The following is a 21,393-nucleotide window of genomic DNA, read 5'->3' as shown; positions in this document are numbered from 1 at the left end:
ATCTAATGATATGCACTGATGAGATAAACTACATACTGACTTGAGGTGAGGGTTTACTTGATTTTGTGCCATATAAATAAAATAAACAGAATAAATTATATATAAATTATGAGCCTCGCCTCTGTCAGTGCGCCCCAGGGTGGCTGTGGCTACATGCAGCTTGCCATCACCAGTGTGTGAATGTGTGTGTGAATTGGTGGATGACTGAATGTGTAAAGCGCTTTGGGGTCCTTAGGGACTAGTAAAGCGCTATACAAATACAGGCCATTTACCATTTACCATGTTCTGCAGTGGGCATTTGTAACTTCATTAAATGTATTTATCATGATTTATTAGCAATAAAAAACATGATGTTGTGCTGTCAAAACAGCAGAGAGTCCAATAAAAATGATTCAACAGAGACAGGAGGAAGCATCTAAGAGTTTTATTGCCAGTCGATTAAAGAGAATTTAAGAAGTGTATCCGTTCTACATATCCAGTGAGTGTTTATGGCAACAACGTGATACAGTGTTTGTGTGTCATTGTGAATTCTGTTTCTTCCACTGTTCTGGTGTGAGGGTCTTCTGTTCAAAAGCATGGATCTCTTTCAGCTCCTCGGCTAGACAAGTATTCACCATCCTGCCAACACACAGTACACACAGCACAGTGACATGACGAGCTTTAAGGCTGCAGAAACGGCTAGAAAGGAGTTTCACTGAAACCCGCACAGACGTATAATCTGAGCAAAAGTCCTGCGTTACACTTCATTTCTTTATATTTTGCTAGGAAAATAGAAAATATTTGCTGTGGTTTATGGAAATCTGCAGACATATGTTGCACAATTCTAACCAGCTTGAAAGGCAACGCTGAACACTCTGAGGCTGCTTCAGGTCATTTTCAGGAATAGTTGCCCTTCATGAAGGAAATTCAAAGTTCTTCTTTGGAGGTTTCTGCCTTTGTTCTGTTCTGTGTCTGGATAATCCCACACAGCTTCAATAATGTCGAGCTCTGGGGAGGCTAGTCCATGACTGACAGTGCTCCACTGTGTGTTCTTCTATCCAGGTATGATTTAACTGCACTGGTGGGATCATTGCCATGCTCCACACCACTGGCTAGAGCCTCCACTGTGTTTTAAAGATGACTCTACACACTCACAATGTTGAACCTCTCTCTCCCCACCTCCTCTGTACATACCGATGATGATTTGAAGCAAAAATATACAATTTTGTTTCTCTTTTTGTTTCATTTCCTGTTAAAATTGCTAATTTTTTTAAAGGACTCAAGCCATACAAAGTCTTGCACTAATAGCCATTAAGGAATCACTTGGTATTTGCAAAAATACTTGTTTTTTTTATTGTTTACATTTTTCATATATTCAATTAAAGTAATTGGAACAAAATATATGTTTTTGCAGTACGCTACTATTAAAGTGTCTAAAGACACAATATAAAATTCTTTGCCTAGTTTTCTGTTACATGTAGCCATAACACAGGTTCATCCCTTGAGCCTTTTTTACTTCTTAACCCAAGAAGGTTAAGGTTACAGAGAAACAAATAAACCATCCACAGCTTTGTTTTGTCATCAGCACCTCATGCGTACACACTGGCACATGTGTTATTACCTGTGTCTCTGCAGCAGTGGTTTGTTCTCAAACTGGGGCGAAACCACCAGCACTTTGAAGCTGGCAGCACATCTGTTGGCTGATGTATCCTCCACCTCCTGGTTAAGCACAAGATCAAGTATGTGAGTACCTTTACTTAAGACAAATAATCTAAATACTTCTATAAAAATACATTTCAAGGTCATTATTACTCATCCTTTATTATAAAAAGGTAGATTTGCAGTAGTTGTGTGAAGTGAAACTATTGAGTATCAAGCTGCAACTAACATTTTCATAACCAAATGATGTGCTCATATTATTTGCTGCATTAATCAATTCATTGTTTGCATTGTTTAAAAACAGTGAGATAGCATCACCATTAGCCAGAAGCCAAACTGACACCTTACTGTACTTCTGTACTTCCTCTGAAATATACTGGTTTATGTGCCATTAGAAAAAGAACTCATGTAAAGTATGAAAAGTACACTGATGTAAGCGTACCTTCTTTCATTCCAGCAATGCACATTATTACAACATAGTGTCAATAATTACAGCTCTGATTTTTTCATGGTAGTTTCATTTTAACAGAGGCAAAAATACATTACATAAAAGTTATAAATTGATTTGTGTGTCATGTGTAAAACATGAGTGAGTGGTGGTGAAACCCTTGTTGCCTAAAAAAAAAGCTTGTAGTTGGTCACCAGGCTTGCACACATCTCATGAGACATTCTGACCCAGTCTTCACAGAAACTCTCAGCTGTTTAGGTTTGTTGGCTGCTGTTTCAGCTCCATCCACAAATTTTCTATTGGAGTCCTGGAGACTGGCTATGCCACTCTATGACCTTAATGTTCTTCTTATTTAGCCACTCCTTTGTTGCCTTGGCGGTATGGTTTGGGTTAGTGTTGTGATGGAAGACCCATCTTCAATGTTTTATGATACATGGTCCTGCCCAGAGGTGGAAAGTAATGAAGTACAAATGCATAGGTTAAAAGTATATTTAAGTACAGTACCAATGTGTACTTCAGTATTTATTTTTCTGACAACTGTACTTTTACTCCCTACATTTTTAAACAAATATCTGTACTTTCTCTACACATTTTCAAAACAGACCAGTTATTTCAGGTTCGACAGGATCATCTCTTATACTCGGGATTTTAAGTGGGCTGGAAAGTGTGCAGGTGTTTGTATGTTGAAGCCTTAACACAAAACACCTTCAAAGTATAGTGTTTCACCCTCCATGCTTGGTGTTCTTTGGGTCATACTGAGCATTTCTCTTTCTCCAAACATGGTGAGTCGAGTCGAGGCCAAAAAGCTAAATTTTGGTTTCACCCTATTACTGCGCTTTCTCTCAAGCCTTCTCTGAATTATTTAGATGTTTCCTTCCTTCTTCAACCCAGATTTCAGTCTGTTACAGCGTAGTGTGTTTTCCAAGTGGTGTTCCAGGTGGCCTTGGTCCTACCTACCCTTGAAATCATCAACTCCTTCTGTCTAGTTTTGGGCTGATTCAACCGTTATCATCCTCACCCATCATCTTTCATGTTGGTAAGATCTTGCATATGGCATACAACCTGGGATAATAGGGGGTCGTTTAATATTTCTTCCATTTCTGAATTATAACAGTTGTCACCTTCTCACCAGCTTTCTTTCTTTTGGTCTTGTAGCCCATTTCAGTCTTGTGCAAGTCTACAATCTTGTCCCTGATGTGCTTTGACAGCTCTTTTGTCTTGTATGTGATGGTGGAGAGGTTGGAATTGAAGAAACTGATTATGTAGATAGGTGTGCTTCTACCTCACATCCATGTCCAACTTAGAATTACAAATTAAACTAACAGACATGTCTTTGAAATGCGGGAGGAATCACACAGACACATGGGCATTATGCAAATAGCACACATAAAGGACCCAGCTGGGGTTCAAACCTTTTTCCTGTGAGGCAACAGACCTAACCCACTGTGCTACTGTGTTACTTCAAAGTTAAGGTTTTGTTGTTAATGACTGAAAGCACTTTGAATGTGTGCGCACACACACACTCACTCACTCACTCACTCACTCACTCACTCACTCACTCTCTCTCTCTCTCTCTCTTAGGAACAGTCTTGAACCTACCACGTGCACTGCCGCCAGCTCTTTGATAAGTCTGTCCCGGATGTGATCAGCTGTTACTGACATGTCTACATGATATAAAAACGGAAACAAACCGATTGCAGGGTTAGTGGTTAGCCGGACCGGCAGCTGCTTTGTCACACTGGATCTGATGACTGATGTAAACTGCCACTTAAAATACGGGCGTTATATTCACTCGTGCAATCTCGGTATATTTAAAAGAAAAATACTCTTCGACTGTTAAATCGTTGAAGATGAGAGTATTACCAAAAGCTGTGATGCTGTCGCTCCTTAGTGACTCTGTGCGGACGTCCTACTGGCGTCAGTCTTCGGCGCTAAGATCACAACAGACCGAAAGAAACACCAATTGCATTGTGACAAATTACACAGTGCCCAATCATTTGAGAGCCGTACATACAGTAGGCGGGACCAATTATTTAAAATAGCAAATCATAACACTAGAGGTCTATGCAGAAAGCCAAACTAAAGTTTTGCAGTTTCGATTAATGAATCAGAAAAGACTGCACGTATCCGACATCTTTAGTCATAGATGTGTTAGTATAGCCTGACTGGTATAAGATGTTACGCTTTTGTTAGCTACTCTGCGTCGTTACGCTTTTTTGAATTTTGAATTTTATCAGGCAGATTTTTCGACTACTAATACAGAGGCTGTTTATGTGTATGTACTTTTTTTTTAAAGCGACCAAGCAGTCGGAGGTGGCTAACTGTGGATGAAAAACGTAAAGATTTTGTGCAAAAGTCACGTAAGTGTTGAACAATACTTGGAGTTATTTGGTGTGTATTATACCTGTATAATACTTTAGCATGTAGCCAATGTTAGCCACTGTGACCGATATCTGGTAAAGTCGTGATTCAGTCTTGGGCTTATGAGAGTAGTCTGCTTATGCTGTTACTATGGTAGTGGAGGTGGAAAGTTTCTTCGGGGTGTATATGCTGTACTGCATCAATCCAAAATTTAAAGGCCGTATCTACATCGGCTTCACTGTGAACCCAGAGCGAAGGATAGGACAGCACAATGCTGGGAGGCACAGAGGAGGGGCCAAGAGGACCAGCGGGAGAGGACCGTGGTAGGGCCTCGCAACTTTATACTGTACGGTATACCGCACCTTGGACATTAGTTACTATTTACTGTGTCCGTCTGTCTACAGGGAGATGGTCCTCATTATCCACGGCTTCCCATCTGATATTGCTGCTCTCAGGGTAAGTATCAAGACACTGTCCAATCTATAAGTGATGGAAATGAATCAAAAACTCTCAGAGCGCCATTGTGACTATAATAAAGTGTCACCCAAGCCCATAGCAATAAGAGCACAGTTTCATGCGTGCACAGTTTTCAGAGTTTGGACGACCACATGTAAAGAAACAATCTTGTACAGTTTGTCAGTTGGAATTTCATGCAAATGTTAGTATATAATAAATGTGATGATTAATTTTCTTTGCTTTGCTTTAAATCATTGGATTTCAGCAGAAATCTGCCAATCTGGGCTTTAGGTGATGAAATTTCCATTTGTCATTTTTTTCACCTAATGATAGTGAGTGGGTGGGTGGGGGGAGGGTATGTTTACTGAGTGATAAAAATAAATAGAGGCCCATTTTTCAGCACAGAAATTGAACATGATTTTCAACCATTCATCTCAGACAATGATCCTTAAAGCTAACAGAAAGAAAAACATGAAACATGACCATGACTGCATGTGCACGCTAGACAGGTCAGATTCATGATCAAACATTAACAGCTGAAGTTTAGTTGAATGTTTCCAGAGTTCAGTTTAAATGAACTCTGGAATCTGAACTCTAGTCTTGTTTGATTTATTGTGGTCAGAAGACTGTCGCAGTGGAGACAAAATCATCCGTGGCTAGTCTTAGCACCAAAATAACCACAGAGTAGAAGAGATAGTGACCATAGTGTTTGTGTTCTGAGACACTATGTTTTTTATGTCACAGCCTAATTGCATTTCCAATAAATCTGAAACACACACACAACAGACAACATCTCTCCTCTTCTCAGGTGTAGTTCTGATGCCTTGAAAGGCCCTGAAATGTTTAAAGACTACTTTGAACATTATATTTTATTAATGGAATTGCAGATTCCCGTCCCTACCTGAGAATGGTTCTACCAGAGGTTTCTTCCTGTTAAAAGGGAGTTTTTCCTTCCCACTGTTGCAAAGTGCTTGCTCATAGGGGTCTTCTCATTGTTGGGTTTTAGTGTTTACTTGGTGGAGAGTCTTTACCGTACAGTATAAAGCACCTTGTGGCACTGTCGTCTGTATAAATAGAATTGAACCAGACTGAAAACAGACAAGGTTTTAGGCACCAAGTGAAATGAGGAAAATACTTCACACAAATCAGATTAATATTTTGCAAGCTCCATCCAAGCTGGACACTGTCCTGAGTGGCTGTGTGACTGTCATGTTTCTGTGTGCCAGTTTGAGTGGGCGTGGCAGCACCCTCATTCCTCCAGGAGGCTTGTGCATGTATCTCGGCGCTCCAGAAAAGAATCGAGCCTGGAATTCCACTGGCGAGTCGTCTCCAACATGCTGAGGGTGGCGCCATGGAACAGACTGCCGCTAACAGCGCGCTGGCTCAAACAGGAGTACAGGATGGACTTTGAGCCTGGCCTGCAGCCTCCCCTCCATATCCCCATCGCTTTTGGCACCGTAAGAGCCAAAAAGACACCCTCGCTACAATGTCAGGACGAGGAAGAGGAGGAGGCGTCCATGTGTTTTCTCTGTGAGAAGCACATCAAGGTAGAGTCATCTAACAGATCAGTATCAGTGCTTTTACACATTTCTGTTCAGTTTAAACAGCAGGATGTCTTTAATGGTCAGCAGGATTAACTCATCAAAATACTCAATGGCTCAGATATCGTTTGGTTGTTTAGATACTTGTTTTTCAAATCATATCCATCTGAGTACATTGTTGATATATATTTTTTAATCTAGGAACATTTTAAACTACTTCAATGACCTTTCTTCAAATAAACAGGCAGTGGAGAGAATGTGTGGAGCTTCCTGCTCTGCAGCAAAGCTCCTGACCTGTTCCTCTGTTTTATTTTACTTTAGTCTCAGCCAAGCCGATTTGCTCAGGAACAAATAAAATACTGAAATGAACATTAAGTTATCTAAGTGAATTTTATTCAACTCAACTTTAACTTCCACTGAGTATCCAAACGACGCAGGGTTGAAAATAATGTGCAAAGTCGGGCTCCCGACGCAGGGGAAACAACTTCTGTCGGGGATAACTACCTTGACACAAGACTGGCTCTAGTGAGCCTTGACATCCCAGTCGACTATCTACTGCTAGCTGGTGGGATGTCAGGCATTTCCGAAAATGTGGGAGCACTTTTACAAACAGGTGATGTCTTCATAAATCGAGGTCTCGCCTGAAAATATCTTGAAAGTTTATTTTGTGTCCCAGAACCAGTAATAGTTCAAACTTTACTTGAAATTTTAGCTGAATTTAATGTAATGTAATGTAAGCATTTCACTACATATCGTACTGTGTATGACTGTGTACGTGACAAATAAAATTTGAATTTGAAATTTGAATTTAATGTAAACAATGTAATGCTTTTGTGCTCTTTGAGGTGTCAGAGAAGCTGAGCTGTGTCCACCCTTCCTGTGGGATGAGAGGTCATGTAATCTGCCTTGCCAGATATTTCCTGAGGTCTGAGCCATCCCACCTTCTGCCAGTTGAGGGCGAGTGTCCTTCCTGCGACAGCTCGATGCTGTGGGGAAGTCTCATCCGACATAAACACGGCTGCTTCGGAGACCTGGAGGAGGTCACGCTGTCTGCAGCCCAAGTTAGTTACAGCATCTCATGCTCAGTATGTTTAGATAGAATACATTCAGCTCTCTGTTCATTACTCACTTTTATTATTTGCATGTCTCCTGTTGGTTCTTTTCTAAAGCCTCTCACAAAAAGCTTTGCTCACATTGATTATGCCGGAGGCGGTTACTGGAGTCTCACTGTATTTCTGTTTTTTATTTTATTTTTTTCATGTGCAAAATTAAGACAAAATGCCAAAGCAGTGTGTGAAAACCAAGTACACCCTATGATTCAGTAGCTTGTAGAACAACGTCTACCAGCCACAACTCGGAGTAATCATTTTCTTATGACGTTATCAGTCTCTCCCATGGCAGTGGAAGAATTTTGGCCTCTGGTGTGTTTGATTCTTGGGGTCACTGTGCTGACTAGGGTTGTTCTGATTTCACAACTTGGACACTCTCATTCCTTACACTTTAATGACACATACATATAGGGCCTTTTGAGGTGGGCACACTGAACAGGGTCCTCACCTCTGGTGCCAGTGCTGGTGCTGGTTGGCGCCCCCACCCACTGGCTGGTGCATTGGTGTTTCTCGGTGTCTGCGGCTGGGTGCTCGGTTGGGTTGTGGCTCACTCTCAAAGGCTGCTTTGCATGACCTGGCCCTCCTGGCTCTGATGGGCCCCTGCTTGGGTGGTGGGCGTGGTGCTCTTGGGTCTCAGGTCCTGGGCCTGGAGCTCAGTCTGCTCTGGCACAGCTGGCTGCCGGCAGCACCTGCGGGCTCATTTCTGTGGCCCTGGGCCTTCTGAACTGTGGCTGCTGGCTGCTTACCTCTGCTCTTCTCCAGGTAGGGGCTGCCATTGTCCTTGAAGTGGTCTGGGGGGGCCTCTGGATGTCTGTTGCCCCGGTCACCTCCTTGCCTGCTTCATATCCTGTATTAGTAGTACTGTGTGCTGTTCAGTCAAATTTATAATTTATTCCATTTTTATTATTTATCTTTAATTGCCAGGATTAGCTCTCCACTCTCTGGCCCCTCCGTTCTGTTCAGTTCAGCTACAGTCTCCCCTCTGCTCTGCACAGCCAGCAAACTGCCTGCTTATCCATGTGTCCGTAATCTGCTCTGCAATAATTATTCGTCTTTTATCTAATTGCAGTTCGCTGGCTGCAATGTTAATGATAACAGATGGCTAATGTGGCTATCGGGTAATTGCTAATGCTAAACACCTAATGTTATTGTGTGTGCCAGCCAGGCTAACGTTTATGATAACTGTTTAATATTTCAGTGTTGCTGAAATGAGAGTTTTACTGAGCTCTGAAATTCCTCTGAAAGTGTTGCTCAGTGTAATGCATGTTAACTACTTCAGCTGTCAGTGGGGGGAGGAGCTGTGAGCCTAAAGTTGCCTGTCAGCTGGAGGCAAAGATGATTGACACTGTTGCACACGAGTATCTTAATTCAATGTTAATTTTAGATTCGATTAATATCGGAATAAAGTTGTTGTTGTTTTTTTGTTGTTTTGTTGGCACGAGGCTGATGCTGTATGGTATTCTGAGTGGTAATCTATATAACAATTTTCTACTCTGACCTGCAAACTGCCAAAACCTCTGTTTTCATAGAAGTGCTCAGACTTGATGATCAGTTAATTATGTGCATTTGAGCTTAGCAGTACTGGCTTCTACTTGCCTATTTACATATGTACTTAGTTTTTCACACTTTGTTTCTGCATTTTATCATTTGAATCAGATGATCTTTCTGATTCAATCTCTAATTGATAAAGACTGTATGCATTCTAATTTACGTAACTGGACATATAGGTACAGTTGGGCCTTAAAATGTCACATCCCTTTCAGAAATCTTGTGTGTGTACACCACACCAGTAGATCTGGAATAAAATGAAGAGTAAATATAGAAGATTTAAGGTGCTTAATTACTTTGCTAATTTGTACTGATCTTCCGCAGAGTCACTGGGCAGACAAACTGCAGATATGAAGAAGGGGAAGCTGTAAAAAAATGTGTTTACTTCTCACTGGACATCACATCACTGTCAGAAGAACTGGAGCATTGCGTGGAAAGGACCGTGCTTCCAACATGATCTGCAGTTTGTGGCGACTGTGTCAGTGGACTGGCATTAATATGGTGCTTTTCTAGCCTTACTGACTACTCTGAGCACTAGAAGCCACGTTTCACCATAAGTTATACAGCAAATTCTCATTCACAATCTATTTGAACCTCTAACTCATGCAATCATAGGGCAAGAGGCAGGATACACTCTTTTTTTGTTGTCATTATTAGTGTTGAATTAGGTGCGAGTGATGTAGTGTTAGTGCTGTCTTCTCTTCGTTCCAGTCTGCTGGAGTCTGTTTGGGAGGAAAACCACACAGGGAGAATATGCAGAGTACACACATGTATTAATTAATAGTTACGTGGTAATTCTAAGTGTGGATATGGGCGTGTGAATGGTTGAATCTCTGTGTTAGCCCTGTGATGACAACATATCCATGATGTTCCTGCCTTTCCCTTACCCAGTGATAGCAGGAACTCCAGCCTAACTTTTGTCTTGTTTCTGTCACTTTCTCTTAATTATTTAAAAAGCAGAATAAAATCTTCAGTTTTTATACATGACTGATAACTAATTCTTCCATTCTGTATGTATTATTGTAATATTATGCCTTATAATATAAAGCGCCTTGAGGCGACTGTTGTTGTGATTTGGCGCTGTATAAATAAAACTGAATTGAATAACTGTTTTGGGGGTATAATCTTGGTTATGGTTCCCTGAGCTATAAGTCTGGCCCATATTTTTTCTGTACACTACCACAGAGGATTTTAAATCAGCCGTGATGTGACTGAAGTGCGAACTATTTGTATACGTATGAATATGTATATGTACACTACAGGTGAAAACGTTTAGACCACTCCAATTTTTCCAGTTATTTATTGCAAGGTCTGTCCTACAGAGAAATTGCAAAGAAAGTCAAGGTGTCAGTGAGTACAGTTTCCTTCACCATGAAAAGGCTCAGTAACAAACTCTGACAGGAAGAGGTCTGACAAACCCAAAGACACAACTGAATCAGAGGACAAGTTTCTGAGAGTTAACAGCTTGCGTAATAGGCGGCTCACAGGACATCAAGCACAAATTAATAGTCGTATTAACCAAGTCTCAGTTTCTTGCTTCTTCTTTTCCTGGTCAACCTCCATGAACTGATTTGGCTAATGTGCCTTGTTCCTTGGCCTGGAAGTCCCCCTGTTTTCTGTTTGATGTGTGTGTATGTTTGTGTGTGTATATATATATATATGTGTGTGTGTGTATTGTGGGGATAAACAAAAAGTATTTTACCAGCATAATATAATCTGCAGTATGAGCATTGCTTTAACAATATAACAGATAGCTTTAAGATGGCCTTAAGATGTTTATGATGATGTTAACTTTGTATTTCAGGGGCAGTTATAATTATTTTATACATATTGCATATCTGTGCTTATTTGAGTTGATGTTCAGGTTCTTTAAAGGTCGTAAGCTTCACTGACGTGACTGTTCAGGTGATACATGCTGAGGGAAAACTAGAACATAGAAGGAATTGCAATACATGCTTACAAAACACTTATATCAGTTTATTTTATTATCTTTTATATGTTCATATTCTTGTATTAAGGTTTTAGTAGAGGTTCTTGGTTAAAACATTTATTTAGTAGAAGACATACACATAGTCTTAGTGAGCTTCTGGTCTGGTAAAAGGTCAGAAGTGCAACAGGTGAATTGAGAAAGAGCATTTGAGGACGAGACACAGACAGTAGGTGAAGAGGTGACACAAAGAGCATGTGAGGTCAACACACACACACACACACACACTTTAAATTAGATTTATTTAGAGGAAGAGGTTAGATATGTTTGGCTGTAACTGCAAAATTGTCTTGGTAAAAGAGGAACCGTTTCTTGGTGTCTCGGCAAGAAAGAGGAACAAGACAAGAACTGAAAGGTAGACAGGAAGGGCTAGCCATGAAAATAGAAGATGATTTTCTAGGTAAAAAGTCATGATGATGTTGATCTGATCTATGTATAAAATGTATCTGTGACGCATGAAGGGGCGTCAGTAAATAAACCCTGATGTTATAAAATAATTGTTTGTGCTTTAGTAAGTTGAAGATCAATTGCTGTGTTCAGTGATCTTCCCACATGTGAATTAAAATCTTCGTTTGACTTCACCCGGCCGGACCAGTGTGGTTATTTTTCGATCACCTCTTGTACCCTTTCTCAATTCTTGAATCTTAACATCTGGGGGCTTCGTCCGGTGGTTGAGTAAGGGAAAAAAGTGGAGGTGTGAGCGGTGGTCCGAGGTGGTCAGACGGGCAGACATGAAGTCCAGTGGCCGAAGTGAGTGGGCATAAGCCGGCTTATCCAAAAGGTAAGGCACTACCTGTTGAATTATTTCCAAAGTGTGCCAAATTGGACATGATAAAATTTAAGTCTACTCACTGAAATTACTGGTGGATGTCTGTTTTGATTTTGATGAAAATTTCATGAGTTGAAACAGTTAGAGTTCTGCTAAGAAGAAATGAAAGCAGTAAAGTCTGCTAAAGCAGTTTGAGTCTGCCAGGAAAAAGTTTAAATATTGGGTTGAAGTCCCAAAGAAATTGAGTTAGAGTCTCAAGTAGTTTGGTAGGGAATTGGTTATTGTGTTGGTTAGAGTCCAAATTTGGTCATAAGAGTGGACCTGAGCGGTCATTTTGTGAGTTGGAGTCTCGATTTGACCACTAGGTTGCACCTACTTCAGTTATACACTTGTTTCGGGTGTTGATTGTTGTTTCAAAATATTATAAATTATTCTAGAACGGCAGTTCGAGTCTGCTAGGAAGCGCAGAGCCCGGAGGTTACGCTCCCTCCTTGTCGTGGACGCGCGACATTGACCTCTCGGCGAAGAGGGTTAGTTCAGTGTGGTTTAGCTGTGGGGTACAGGGCATCCCGGAATTAAGCTAGGAGTTAGAGTCTCCTTACCGTTTGCAACGGTATCTGCGCTTTTTTGGCCAGCAGAAGTGGTCTTCGGGCGTGTAACTTTAACTTAACACTTTGGGGTAAGCCTTGGCTGTGAAATGCCAAAAATAGAGCTTGAGGCAAAGTTTGGGTTGGTTGACGCTTTTAAATTGAGTTAGGGATTTTAGAAATGAGGCCAGAAACAGTTAAAGTCTTGATACTGGTTAATTGATCGCAAAAAACGGTTATGTTAAATTTGTCGAAATTCGATAGGTGTTAAAAGGTTTAAAATCTGTGCAGTTGTAAATATAAGACGTCTCTGTATTAAAAAAGATCTCTGTGGGTCGAGTCAGCAATGCACTGACTGCCTGCTGCTATTCTTAGATGAAGAGTGTGTGTGCATGCAAATGAGGCAGCTGATGCAGAGCGCATGAGAGGACTATGCTTTCGGTTTTGTGTGTCATTCAGCTCTATAACTATTGTTTGCAAATGTGGATAAATGTCTGCAATTAAAATGCTGGCTTAGTAAATAACAACATTGTAAATATATGAATGGTGACAGCGTTTCAAAATAGAATATAAGAATTGTTTGTGTTTAAAACCAACGTTTAGGTAAAGAAGATTTAAGGTGGATTTGAAGGCATAAACAAAAAATAAAAGGGTTACAGTCTGCAAGGGTTGTTAATTCATGAGCTGACTGGATGCAGAGTAAGTGGAGTGGTCATCCTGAGAGGATTGAATGATGCTCTAACTCTGTGGTCAAGTCAGACATAGGCTTTAAGCAACCATGAGCCACTAATAAGCGTGACAAATTAATGAGTATGTGTAAATTGAACTTGTTAAATAGTTTTGATAGGAGTAACTCAATGAGCACGCAATAAAGTGGACTTTTTAGGGGCAGTTTATCACTGACACCATAAAAAGCAACTTAATTAGTAGTTCAATAACAAATTGTAAAGATAACCTTTGTTATTTGAAGAGAGAGAGAAAATTCAGGTTACATATAGTGAATAAATAAGGAAATGTTAATCTCTGCGTCATTCCACACTGAAATTTCAATTGTAGGGGATCATTTGGAGGTGATTTCTTGGTTTTAGACTTATTAGTACGGGACAAGTTGAGGGACCCTTGAGGGTGTGTTGCTGTAAAGTATATAAGGGACGCGCAGCGCCGTTAATGGGTTTAAAATAAATGAAAAAACACTAATCCGAGGAACTATTGGAGAGGTAAGTATACGGAGGTGAGCGCGTTGCGCATAAGGGTTGCTGGTGTCATATATTAACACTTTGAGGGCGAATAATTTTGATTGAGTGTCAACGCTTGAGAACGCGAGGACAGCGTCTAAAGTGCTGGGTTAAACTTTGTGTATCACCGAGCAGGGGAAGAGGAGCCAGTGGTTGCGAGAACAGCGAGACGAAGACTGAAACCGAAAGTTAAGCGTGTCTGGGTGACCTAGACCAAGAAGGTGGAGTCGACCAACGCCATTGGAAGAGGTAAGTCTGTGTTTCAGAGAATGGCTGACAGCTCGGGTGCGACACCTAGTGGGAAAAGGGGATGCAAACCTCTGAAGGATCAGCTTGAACAGCTTAAGAAAGCTATTCGTTTGGCTTCACCTGGAGCATTAAAAGCAGCAGAGAAAGAGTGCCAAGCGATGGAGGTTGAGGTAAGCAAACTTATTACATCTCAACAGAAAGGGCTGGGTGATAAAATAGCTCTGAGCCTGGTGTTAAAAACTGAGGGAGAGAGATGTGAACAGAAATTGAAACAATTTGAAGAGGAGTCCAAGGGACATTCAGTGAACAGGAAAGCCAGAGGAGAAATTAAGGACCTAAAAGAAACTCATGCCAGGTGCTGTAAGTGGCTGCTCCTGTGGAGGGCAGCCTCTTCCTGGATGACTGAGGAGGAGGATGACACAGGAAAATCAGGAGACATGGTGAGTATAATGGAGTCTTTGAAACATCTGAAGGAGGAAAATAAAAAGCTAGAGGACCAAGTGAAGGACTTGACTCCGAAGGTAGAAGAGGCTAACAGGTATTACACACCGAAATTATATCCTTGGGCTGATTTGGCACGTTGTGCACCACCACCACCATATGTCATGCCTGTAATGACCCTTGGAGGGGGACAAGTTCGTGGTCCTGATGGACAGACTGGAGTTGTCCTTGGCGGAATAGCAGATGTTGAATATACTACTACTCCCCTGAATATCCCCGAAGAAGGGATAAGGGCAGTGGAATGTCAGTCCCAAGATATGGGAGGGAGAATGATAGCCTCAGCTGCAGATGAAGGCTCGACCTCGCCTCCCAGTTCGGTGGATAGTGGAAACATCATATGGGCCGAAGTGTCTACAGTGGAACAGCCAAAGCAGGACGGGGAGGCCAAAAGGACCCCTAGAATGAAGGACAAAATACCACAAGGAGTGATAACCAAGGGAGAACATTGGGAAGGAGAAGTGTATGGACAAATGCATGAGCCCCCACGTGCGTTAATAGAGGCATTAACAGCATTGGAGGTTATAAAGCAGAGAGTAATGCAGGGAGGGCCAGAAGAGGAGAATGAAGACCGTGCGACGTCATCAGAAGAAGAGGACGATAAGGAGGACGAAGATGGAGGACCTGAGCCCCAACCAAGTACAAGCCTAATTTTGAGGAAAAGAAGTGTGAAGAGAGACCAAGCACAGAGACAGCCCATATTTAGGAGCTCAAAGGGAAAAGGAAAGTCGAGGAAGAGTAGAAAAGTGAGTTTTGAACAAGGAGCTCCTGACCCTGGTTTAAATCTGCCTCTAATAGCAGGTCCAAAGAACGAACCAGTTTATCGCGCCTATAAGGTGAGAGATTTGGAAGCATTGGTTAAACAACTTCCACCAATAACTGAGGGAGGAGCTAGCTGGTTGAGAAGGCTGGGCGCGCTGACCGAAGGAGAAGAATTAGCGCTGGGCGATTTTCGCGCTTTGGCCGGACGTTGTATGCTGGGTGGTGGGTTAGCAGATGTAGAGCAGATAGCTCAAACAACCAGATATGCAAATGACCTACAATACCATGAGGTGCAGAATGACTTAGCAGATGCAGTCCGGGAGAAGTACCCAACTCCTAACTCTGGAGCCATTCCAAAAATTATTTGGGATCCCAAAAACACACCCAGAGAGTTTTTAGCTAAAGCAAAGGAACAATGGTTGTTAGAAACAGGAATACATCCGGGGAAGGAGGGTGAAAGTAGAGCGTGGTTTCGTTCGGCGGTGCTGGCAGGGCTGCCCAATCAGGTTGCAGTTGATTTGGAAAAGAACCCAGATTTTGCCGTTGCAGACTCGGTGCAGTGGGAGAGACATGTGACCCACAGACTTCAGCAGGAACAGGATTTGGCAAACAAACAAAAGAAAGAGTTGGAGGAGGCACAGGCGCAGCTGGTAAAGATACAGCTGACAGAGGCGAGAAACAAGGCAGGTGACAGAAAGAAAGAGGATAAAGAGAGCGCAAGGAAAATAATGGTGGCAAGGTCTCAGCCCGATCCTGTGCCTGACTGGCCAGATCAGGATCCGGGTCTCTACCCTGATGACCGTTGGCCCGCCAATGCACCAAGGCAGCGTCAACCCGTAGGGAATTGGGGGACCGGTGGACCGCAGAGAGGGCGTGGTGGATCCGTGGGGGGAGGACAAAGGGCTCGGAATCCAGGGAATCCTAACAATGTGTCTTGGACTGCCTGTTACAGCTGTGGAGCAGAAGGACACTGGTCCCGAGAATGCCCTGAATCGCAGCGAAATTATCAGAGGCGAGGCTATCAATCCCAGGCACGAGGAGGCCCAAGACAAAGAGCTGCTTACAGGGGAGCATATCAAGCTCCAAACCCGAATGCAGCACCAGCCGCCCAGTACCCAGTAGCTGACTGGGGCTGGGAGAGGGAGCAATACTGACGGAGCCCGGAGAAACTGAACAGCGTGGGGGCGGCAGAACCCATGCTGTCGATGACCGTGGAAGGCACTGAATTGCCCTTCCTGGTGGATACTGGAGCAACATACTCAACATTGAAAGACACACCAGACAGTGCAACACTCTCCTGTCACACAGTTAATGTGGTAGGCTTTTCCGGGATTCCGATGACACTGCCATTGACAGATCCAGCATTGACACAGCTGGGAAAACAGACTTTGAAACACCAATATGTGGTGTCCTCACAGGTGCCTGCAAATCTCATGGGCAGGGACCTGCTTGTGAAACTGGGAGCCACAATCATGTGCTCACCAGATGGACTGATTGTTACTCTGCCTGGAGGAAAAGAATTCCCGTGCCTGGGATCACCTTCAAAGACTCAATATTTAGTCCAGAACTCTGAACAACCCACTGCCGAAATCTACTGGGGGAGGCTAGTGGAAGAAGGCATTCTGAGACATTATCAGCTGTGGAAACCCTGGATAATGAGCCTGGCCGTCTATTCCCCACCGCGAGATCCTTTCCACGTTACACTCTTTTATGATAGGGAAGATAACGATATCTATCGGGAACAGTTCCAGTCTGATCTTGAGGGACAGACGTGGAATGTGCAAACACATAACATTTATGTTGGACCAGAAGGTGTGGCCGCGGCTGTGAAATTTACTGATGAACAACTGCCTTGGTACAATGTGGGAGAGGATTCAGCCCCTCACATTACATTGGCGGTCCACGAGGGTCATGGGCCAAGAGATCTGGGACCAATGGTCAAGCGGGCGCTGGACAACGCATGCTGGCAAAGCACCCAAATTCCAAATGTCTGGTATGCACCAAAATGTAAAATATATCGCATAACTTGTTTGTCCAACGATGCAGTGATCTTAGAACATAAAGAAATCTCCAGAATACATGGCAGGGAAAGAATGGATCATCCTGATGCAGTAGCTGAGCTCTCAAAATTGCCTGGTACTTTGTGGTCCGCAGGGCCCACAGATGTAGGTCTAGCTAACTGTTCGCCTGTCCTGTTCCAGCTGAAGTCTGACATACCAATTAACAGACCACAATATAAGCACAAAACTGAAGCAGAAGAAGGTATAGCTGAAACCATTGAAGGACTGTGGAAGGCAGGAGTGCTTGAGCCCTCATGGTCATTTTGGAACACACCTATTTTGCCAGTGGAAAAACATGGGACAGGGAAGTACCGTATGGCACATGATTTGAGAGCAATAAATGCCATGCTGAGGACTGACACTGTGCCTGTACCAAATCCCTACACGGCTCTGACCGAAATTACTGGGGACCAAAAGTGGTTCACATGTATTGACCTAGCGAATGCATTCTTTTGTCTCCCACTGCACGAGTCACTCAGAGACATTTTCTCATTCACATACAGAGGCCGCAAATTTAGGTACACACGCCTACCACAAGGCTTTGCACTCTCACCAGGAATTTTTAATCAGGTGTTGAAAGAGGCATTGTCCCCATGTCAACTGCCAGGGGGCTGTACATTAATACAGTATGTTGATGATCTTCTTATTGCAGCCCCGTCAGCAGCGGCCTGTACGGCAGCATCGCTCGTGGTGTTGAACAGATTGGCGGAGTGTGGCTTCAAAGTGAGCAAAGAAAAACTGCAGTTGGTCCGGCCAGAGGTAACATTCCTGGGCCGGGTGATCGCACACAGATCAGTGGGGCTAATGAACACACACAGAGACCAAATTCTGACACATCCAAAACCAAGAACTGTGAAGGAGTTGCTTTCCTTTCTTGGCTTGACAGGTTACAGCAGGCAGTTCATTCCGAACTATGCGGGTAAAACGGCCCCTTTAAGGGACATGATCAAGAAAGTTGGTGTTCGAAATCTGAAGGCTGAATTGCCTTGGACGCCGGACACAGAGACAGCGTTCATTTCACTAAAACAGGATTTGTCAAGAGCCACAGATCTGGCCACACCTAACTATGATGAGGCATTTTACCTTGATGTTTCAGAAACAAAGGGAGTTGTGAATGGTGTGTTGTTTCAGAAAAAAGGGGGAGGTAGGGATGTACTTATGTATGTCAGCATAAGATTAAATTCAACAGAAGCAAGGCATCCCACATGCACACAACACGCAGCAGGAGTAGCAAAGATAATTCAGAAAACAGCACATATAGTGAGGGAACACCCACTGAAAGTGCTTACTACACACAGTGTAGTGGCCTATGTGAACTCACAGGCATTCACAATGACTCCACTGACGCAACAAAGGTTGAGCAAAATTTTAGAGGCGCCAAATTTGATATTCACACATGAAGGAATAAATATGGCAGACCTAATGGGGTCAGGAGAACCACATGACTGTATTAAGAAAGCCCAGGTTGAAGGAAAAATCAGGGAAGACCTGAAGGCAGAGCCCATATACGGAGCTGAGGATTGGTTCACAGATGGATGCTGCCACAGAGATGAAGAAGGATTGAAAGCGGGCTATGCAGTAGTCTGTAGAGTAGGAACTGAGTTTCAGGTGAAAGAAGCAGGAAAAATTGAGGGACAACAGTCGGCCCAGAGAGCTGAAGTGATAGCCCTAATTCGAGCCCTGAGGTTGGCTAAAAACATGAGAGTGAACATCTACACTGACTCAGCATATGCGTTTGGAGCAGCTCATGTGGAACTGGCTCAGTGGAAGAGAGCCGGGTTCAGGACGGCCACTAATGCACCCATCTGTCACAAAAAGGAAATGGAGGAACTGGAAAAGGCCCTGGAGGACCCAGACGAGGTAAGTATTATAAAATGCAAAGGCCACTCACAAGCAGACAGTATGGTGGCAAGAGGAAATCAGAAAGCTGACGAAGCCGCAAAGGAAGCAGCGGGCTACAAAGGACAGAGACAACTGGTGCAGGTAACCCCAGAAGAGGAGGTTAGCACTAACAGCATGGAAGAAGTTAGAAAGGCTCAGGAGGAGACATCCCCAGAGGAAAAGGGGGTGTGGGAAAACAAAGGAGCCTGGCAAGATGGCGGTTTGTGGAGGGGGCCAGATGGGCGTCCCGCTTTAACGGCCAAAATGGCGGAACAAAAGGTGAATGAGGCTCACGGGCTTGGTCACGTGGGAGTGAAACAGATGGAGAGAAATTTGTGCCGATGGTGGCATCCTGATTTGAGAAGGATGATACTGGAAAAGGCCAGAACGTGCCTAATTTGTGGGGCACACAACCCAAAGCCAGCAGTAAAACCTGAAGCTGGTAAGTTTCTCATGCCAGAAAGGCCAGGAGAAGAGGTCGTGATTGATTATACCGACATGATTGATACAGGCCCAGGTGGGGTGAGGTATTTGTTGGTGTGTGTGGATGTTCTGACTGGATGGCCCGAAGCATGGGCGACCAAATGTGAAGATGCGAAAAGTGTGATTAAGTGCTTAATCAATCATTACATTCCAAGGCATGGGTTTCTCAAGAGAATTAGATCAGACAATGGTACTCACTTCAAGAATAAAGATTTGCAAGAGGTAGAGAGGATGTTGGGAGTGCAACATAAGTTCGGGACGGTCTATCATCCTCAATCTCAAGGAAAGGTAGAGAGGATGAACCTAAATTTGAAAAACAAGTTGGCTAAAATTTGTGCGCAGACAGGGCTAAATTGGGTCGCAGCCCTGCCCATTGCTTTGATGACCATAAGATGTTCTGTTAACCAATCCACAGGTTTCACCCCTTATGAGCTGCTGACTGGGAGACAGTTTCCAGCACCCTGGACAGTGGTCCCGGTGGAGCAGCCCAGGACAAGCAACAGGTCGCATGCAGAATATTTTAATGAGTTGAAAGCTCTTGTGTCCAGCTTTACAAAACAGGTCACTTGTGAGAGACCCACGGGGAACGGAGAGGTCCCGGACGCAAAGGCAGTGTGGCTGAAGGTCATTAAGCGAAAGTGGAAGGAGCCCCGCTGGACTGGTCCGTATGAGGTGACCGCCCGGACGGCTACAGCAGTCCAGCTGAAAGGGAAAGGCGACACCTGGTACCATTGGTCGCAGTGTGCACCCGCACACGAGAGCTTGGTGGAGGAAAATTCGTCTTCAAAGAACGCAGGTGTCAAGAAACAGAGGCAGAATAAACCTCTTCACCTGTGCAACGGGCCGACCAGTAGTCTACCTGGAAGGCCGAAGAAAGAAGAGCAGCCTAGGAGGAGATCGCCGCGCCTACAAAAAGGAGTGGTAACAAATTGAGAGTTTGAAAAGGGGTGGTTTAAATAAAAAAAAAAAAAAAGGGGAAAGTGGAAGGGGCTTGCTCTGTCAGTTATGTCGTCTCTATCTGTATTGGTGGGTATTTTGGTGACCTGTGGTTGTTGTCTCATTCCTTGTGCACGAAGGTTGGTAGAGAAAGTGATTGTAAAGGCAGTGGACCCTGGGGCGGTGGCCCCTATGTCCATGATGCCGATGATGGATCTGGAGGTAGCCGAGTGGACTGAGGAGTGAACAACAACCTATGTATCGACCTCTGGGGTGTCAGAGGTCGAAAGGGGGATTGTGGGGATAAACAAAAAGTATTTTACCAGCATAATATAATCTGCAGTATGAGCATTGCTTTAACAATATAACAGATAGCTTTAAGATGGCCTTAAGATGTTTATGATGATGTTAACTTTGTATTTCAGGGGCAGTTATAATTATTTTATACATATTGCATATCTGTGCTTATTTGAGTTGATGTTCAGGTTCTTTAAAGGTCGTAAGCTTCACTGACGTGACTGTTCAGGTGATACATGCTGAGGGAAAACTAGAACATAGAAGGAATTGCAATACATGCTTACAAAACACTTATATCAGTTTATTTTATTATCTTTTATATGTTCATATTCTTGTATTAAGGTTTTAGTAGAGGTTCTTGGTTAAAACATTTATTTAGTAGAAGACATACACATAGTCTTAGTGAGCTTCTGGTCTGGTAAAAGGTCAGAAGTGCAACAGGTGAATTGAGAAAGAGCATTTGAGGACGAGACACAGACAGTAGGTGAAGAGGTGACACAAAGAGCATGTGAGGTCAACACACACACACACACACACACTTTAAATTA

At 43.3% G+C, this 21,393-nt stretch overlaps 2 protein-coding genes across 4 annotated transcripts; one reads left to right on the top strand and one right to left on the bottom strand.

Annotated features, from left to right (window-relative positions):
- Window positions 1–408: 408 nt before the first annotated feature.
- On the bottom strand, window positions 409–4,041 carry LOC113016350 (bolA-like protein 2). 2 transcript variants are annotated; one of them, XM_026159124.1, is made up of 4 exons: window positions 3,950–4,041; window positions 3,686–3,750; window positions 1,601–1,698; window positions 409–618 (listed from the first exon to the last, which is right to left on the bottom strand). In XM_026159124.1, exons 2-4 carry the CDS (start codon window positions 3,746–3,748, stop codon window positions 519–521), a joined length of 261 nt encoding a protein of 86 aa, XP_026014909.1. In that variant the 5' UTR covers window positions 3,749–3,750; window positions 3,950–4,041; the 3' UTR covers window positions 409–518. The 2 variants fall into 2 exon arrangements, with proteins under 2 accessions (XP_026014909.1, XP_026014918.1); XM_026159133.1 differs by lacking the exon at window positions 3,950–4,041 and having other exon boundaries at window positions 3,686–3,943.
- Window positions 4,042–4,130: 89 nt separating this feature from the next.
- Window positions 4,131–10,066, top strand: slx1b (SLX1 homolog B, structure-specific endonuclease subunit). Of its 2 annotated transcripts, XM_026158796.1 has the most exons (7): window positions 4,131–4,359; window positions 4,393–4,446; window positions 4,580–4,770; window positions 4,852–4,903; window positions 6,130–6,450; window positions 7,290–7,505; window positions 9,426–10,066. In XM_026158796.1, exons 2-7 carry the CDS (start codon window positions 4,414–4,416, stop codon window positions 9,453–9,455), a joined length of 843 nt encoding a protein of 280 aa, XP_026014581.1. In that variant the 5' UTR covers window positions 4,131–4,359; window positions 4,393–4,413; the 3' UTR covers window positions 9,456–10,066. The 2 variants fall into 2 exon arrangements, with proteins under 2 accessions (XP_026014581.1, XP_026014590.1); XM_026158805.1 differs by lacking the exon at window positions 4,131–4,359 and having other exon boundaries at window positions 4,387–4,770.
- The last annotated feature ends 11,327 nt before the right edge of the window (window positions 10,067–21,393 follow it).

This window comes from Astatotilapia calliptera, chromosome 3, assembly GCF_900246225.1.
Source record: "Astatotilapia calliptera chromosome 3, fAstCal1.2, whole genome shotgun sequence".
NCBI lineage: Eukaryota > Metazoa > Chordata > Actinopteri > Cichliformes > Cichlidae > Astatotilapia > Astatotilapia calliptera.
Note: the sequence above shows the minus strand (reverse complement) of the source record. Positions and strands in the feature narration are given on the sequence as shown.

What these genes read in the sequence shown, in the direction of transcription:
- LOC113016350 (XM_026159124.1), bottom strand. Translation starts at nt 3,748, where the DNA reads ATGTCAGTAACAGCTGATCACATCCGGGACAGACTTATCAAAGAGCTG. An exon ending in AGCTGGCGGCAGTGCACGTG is followed by an intron (nt 1,699 to 3,685) that starts GTAGGTTCAAGA and finishes GTGCTTAACCAG; the next exon opens with GAGGTGGAGGATACATCAGC. An exon ending in CCACTGCTGCAGAGACACAG is followed by an intron (nt 619 to 1,600) that starts GTAATAACACAT and finishes GTGTGTTGGCAG; the next exon opens with GATGGTGAATACTTGTCTAG.
- slx1b (XM_026158796.1), top strand. Translation starts at nt 4,414, where the DNA reads ATGAAAAACGTAAAGATTTTGTGCAAAAGTCAC. An exon ending in CTGATATTGCTGCTCTCAGG is followed by an intron (nt 4,904 to 6,129) that starts GTAAGTATCAAG and finishes TCTGTGTGCCAG; the next exon opens with TTTGAGTGGGCGTGGCAGCA. An exon ending in TCACGCTGTCTGCAGCCCAA is followed by an intron (nt 7,506 to 9,425) that starts GTTAGTTACAGC and finishes GATCTTCCGCAG; the next exon opens with AGTCACTGGGCAGACAAACT.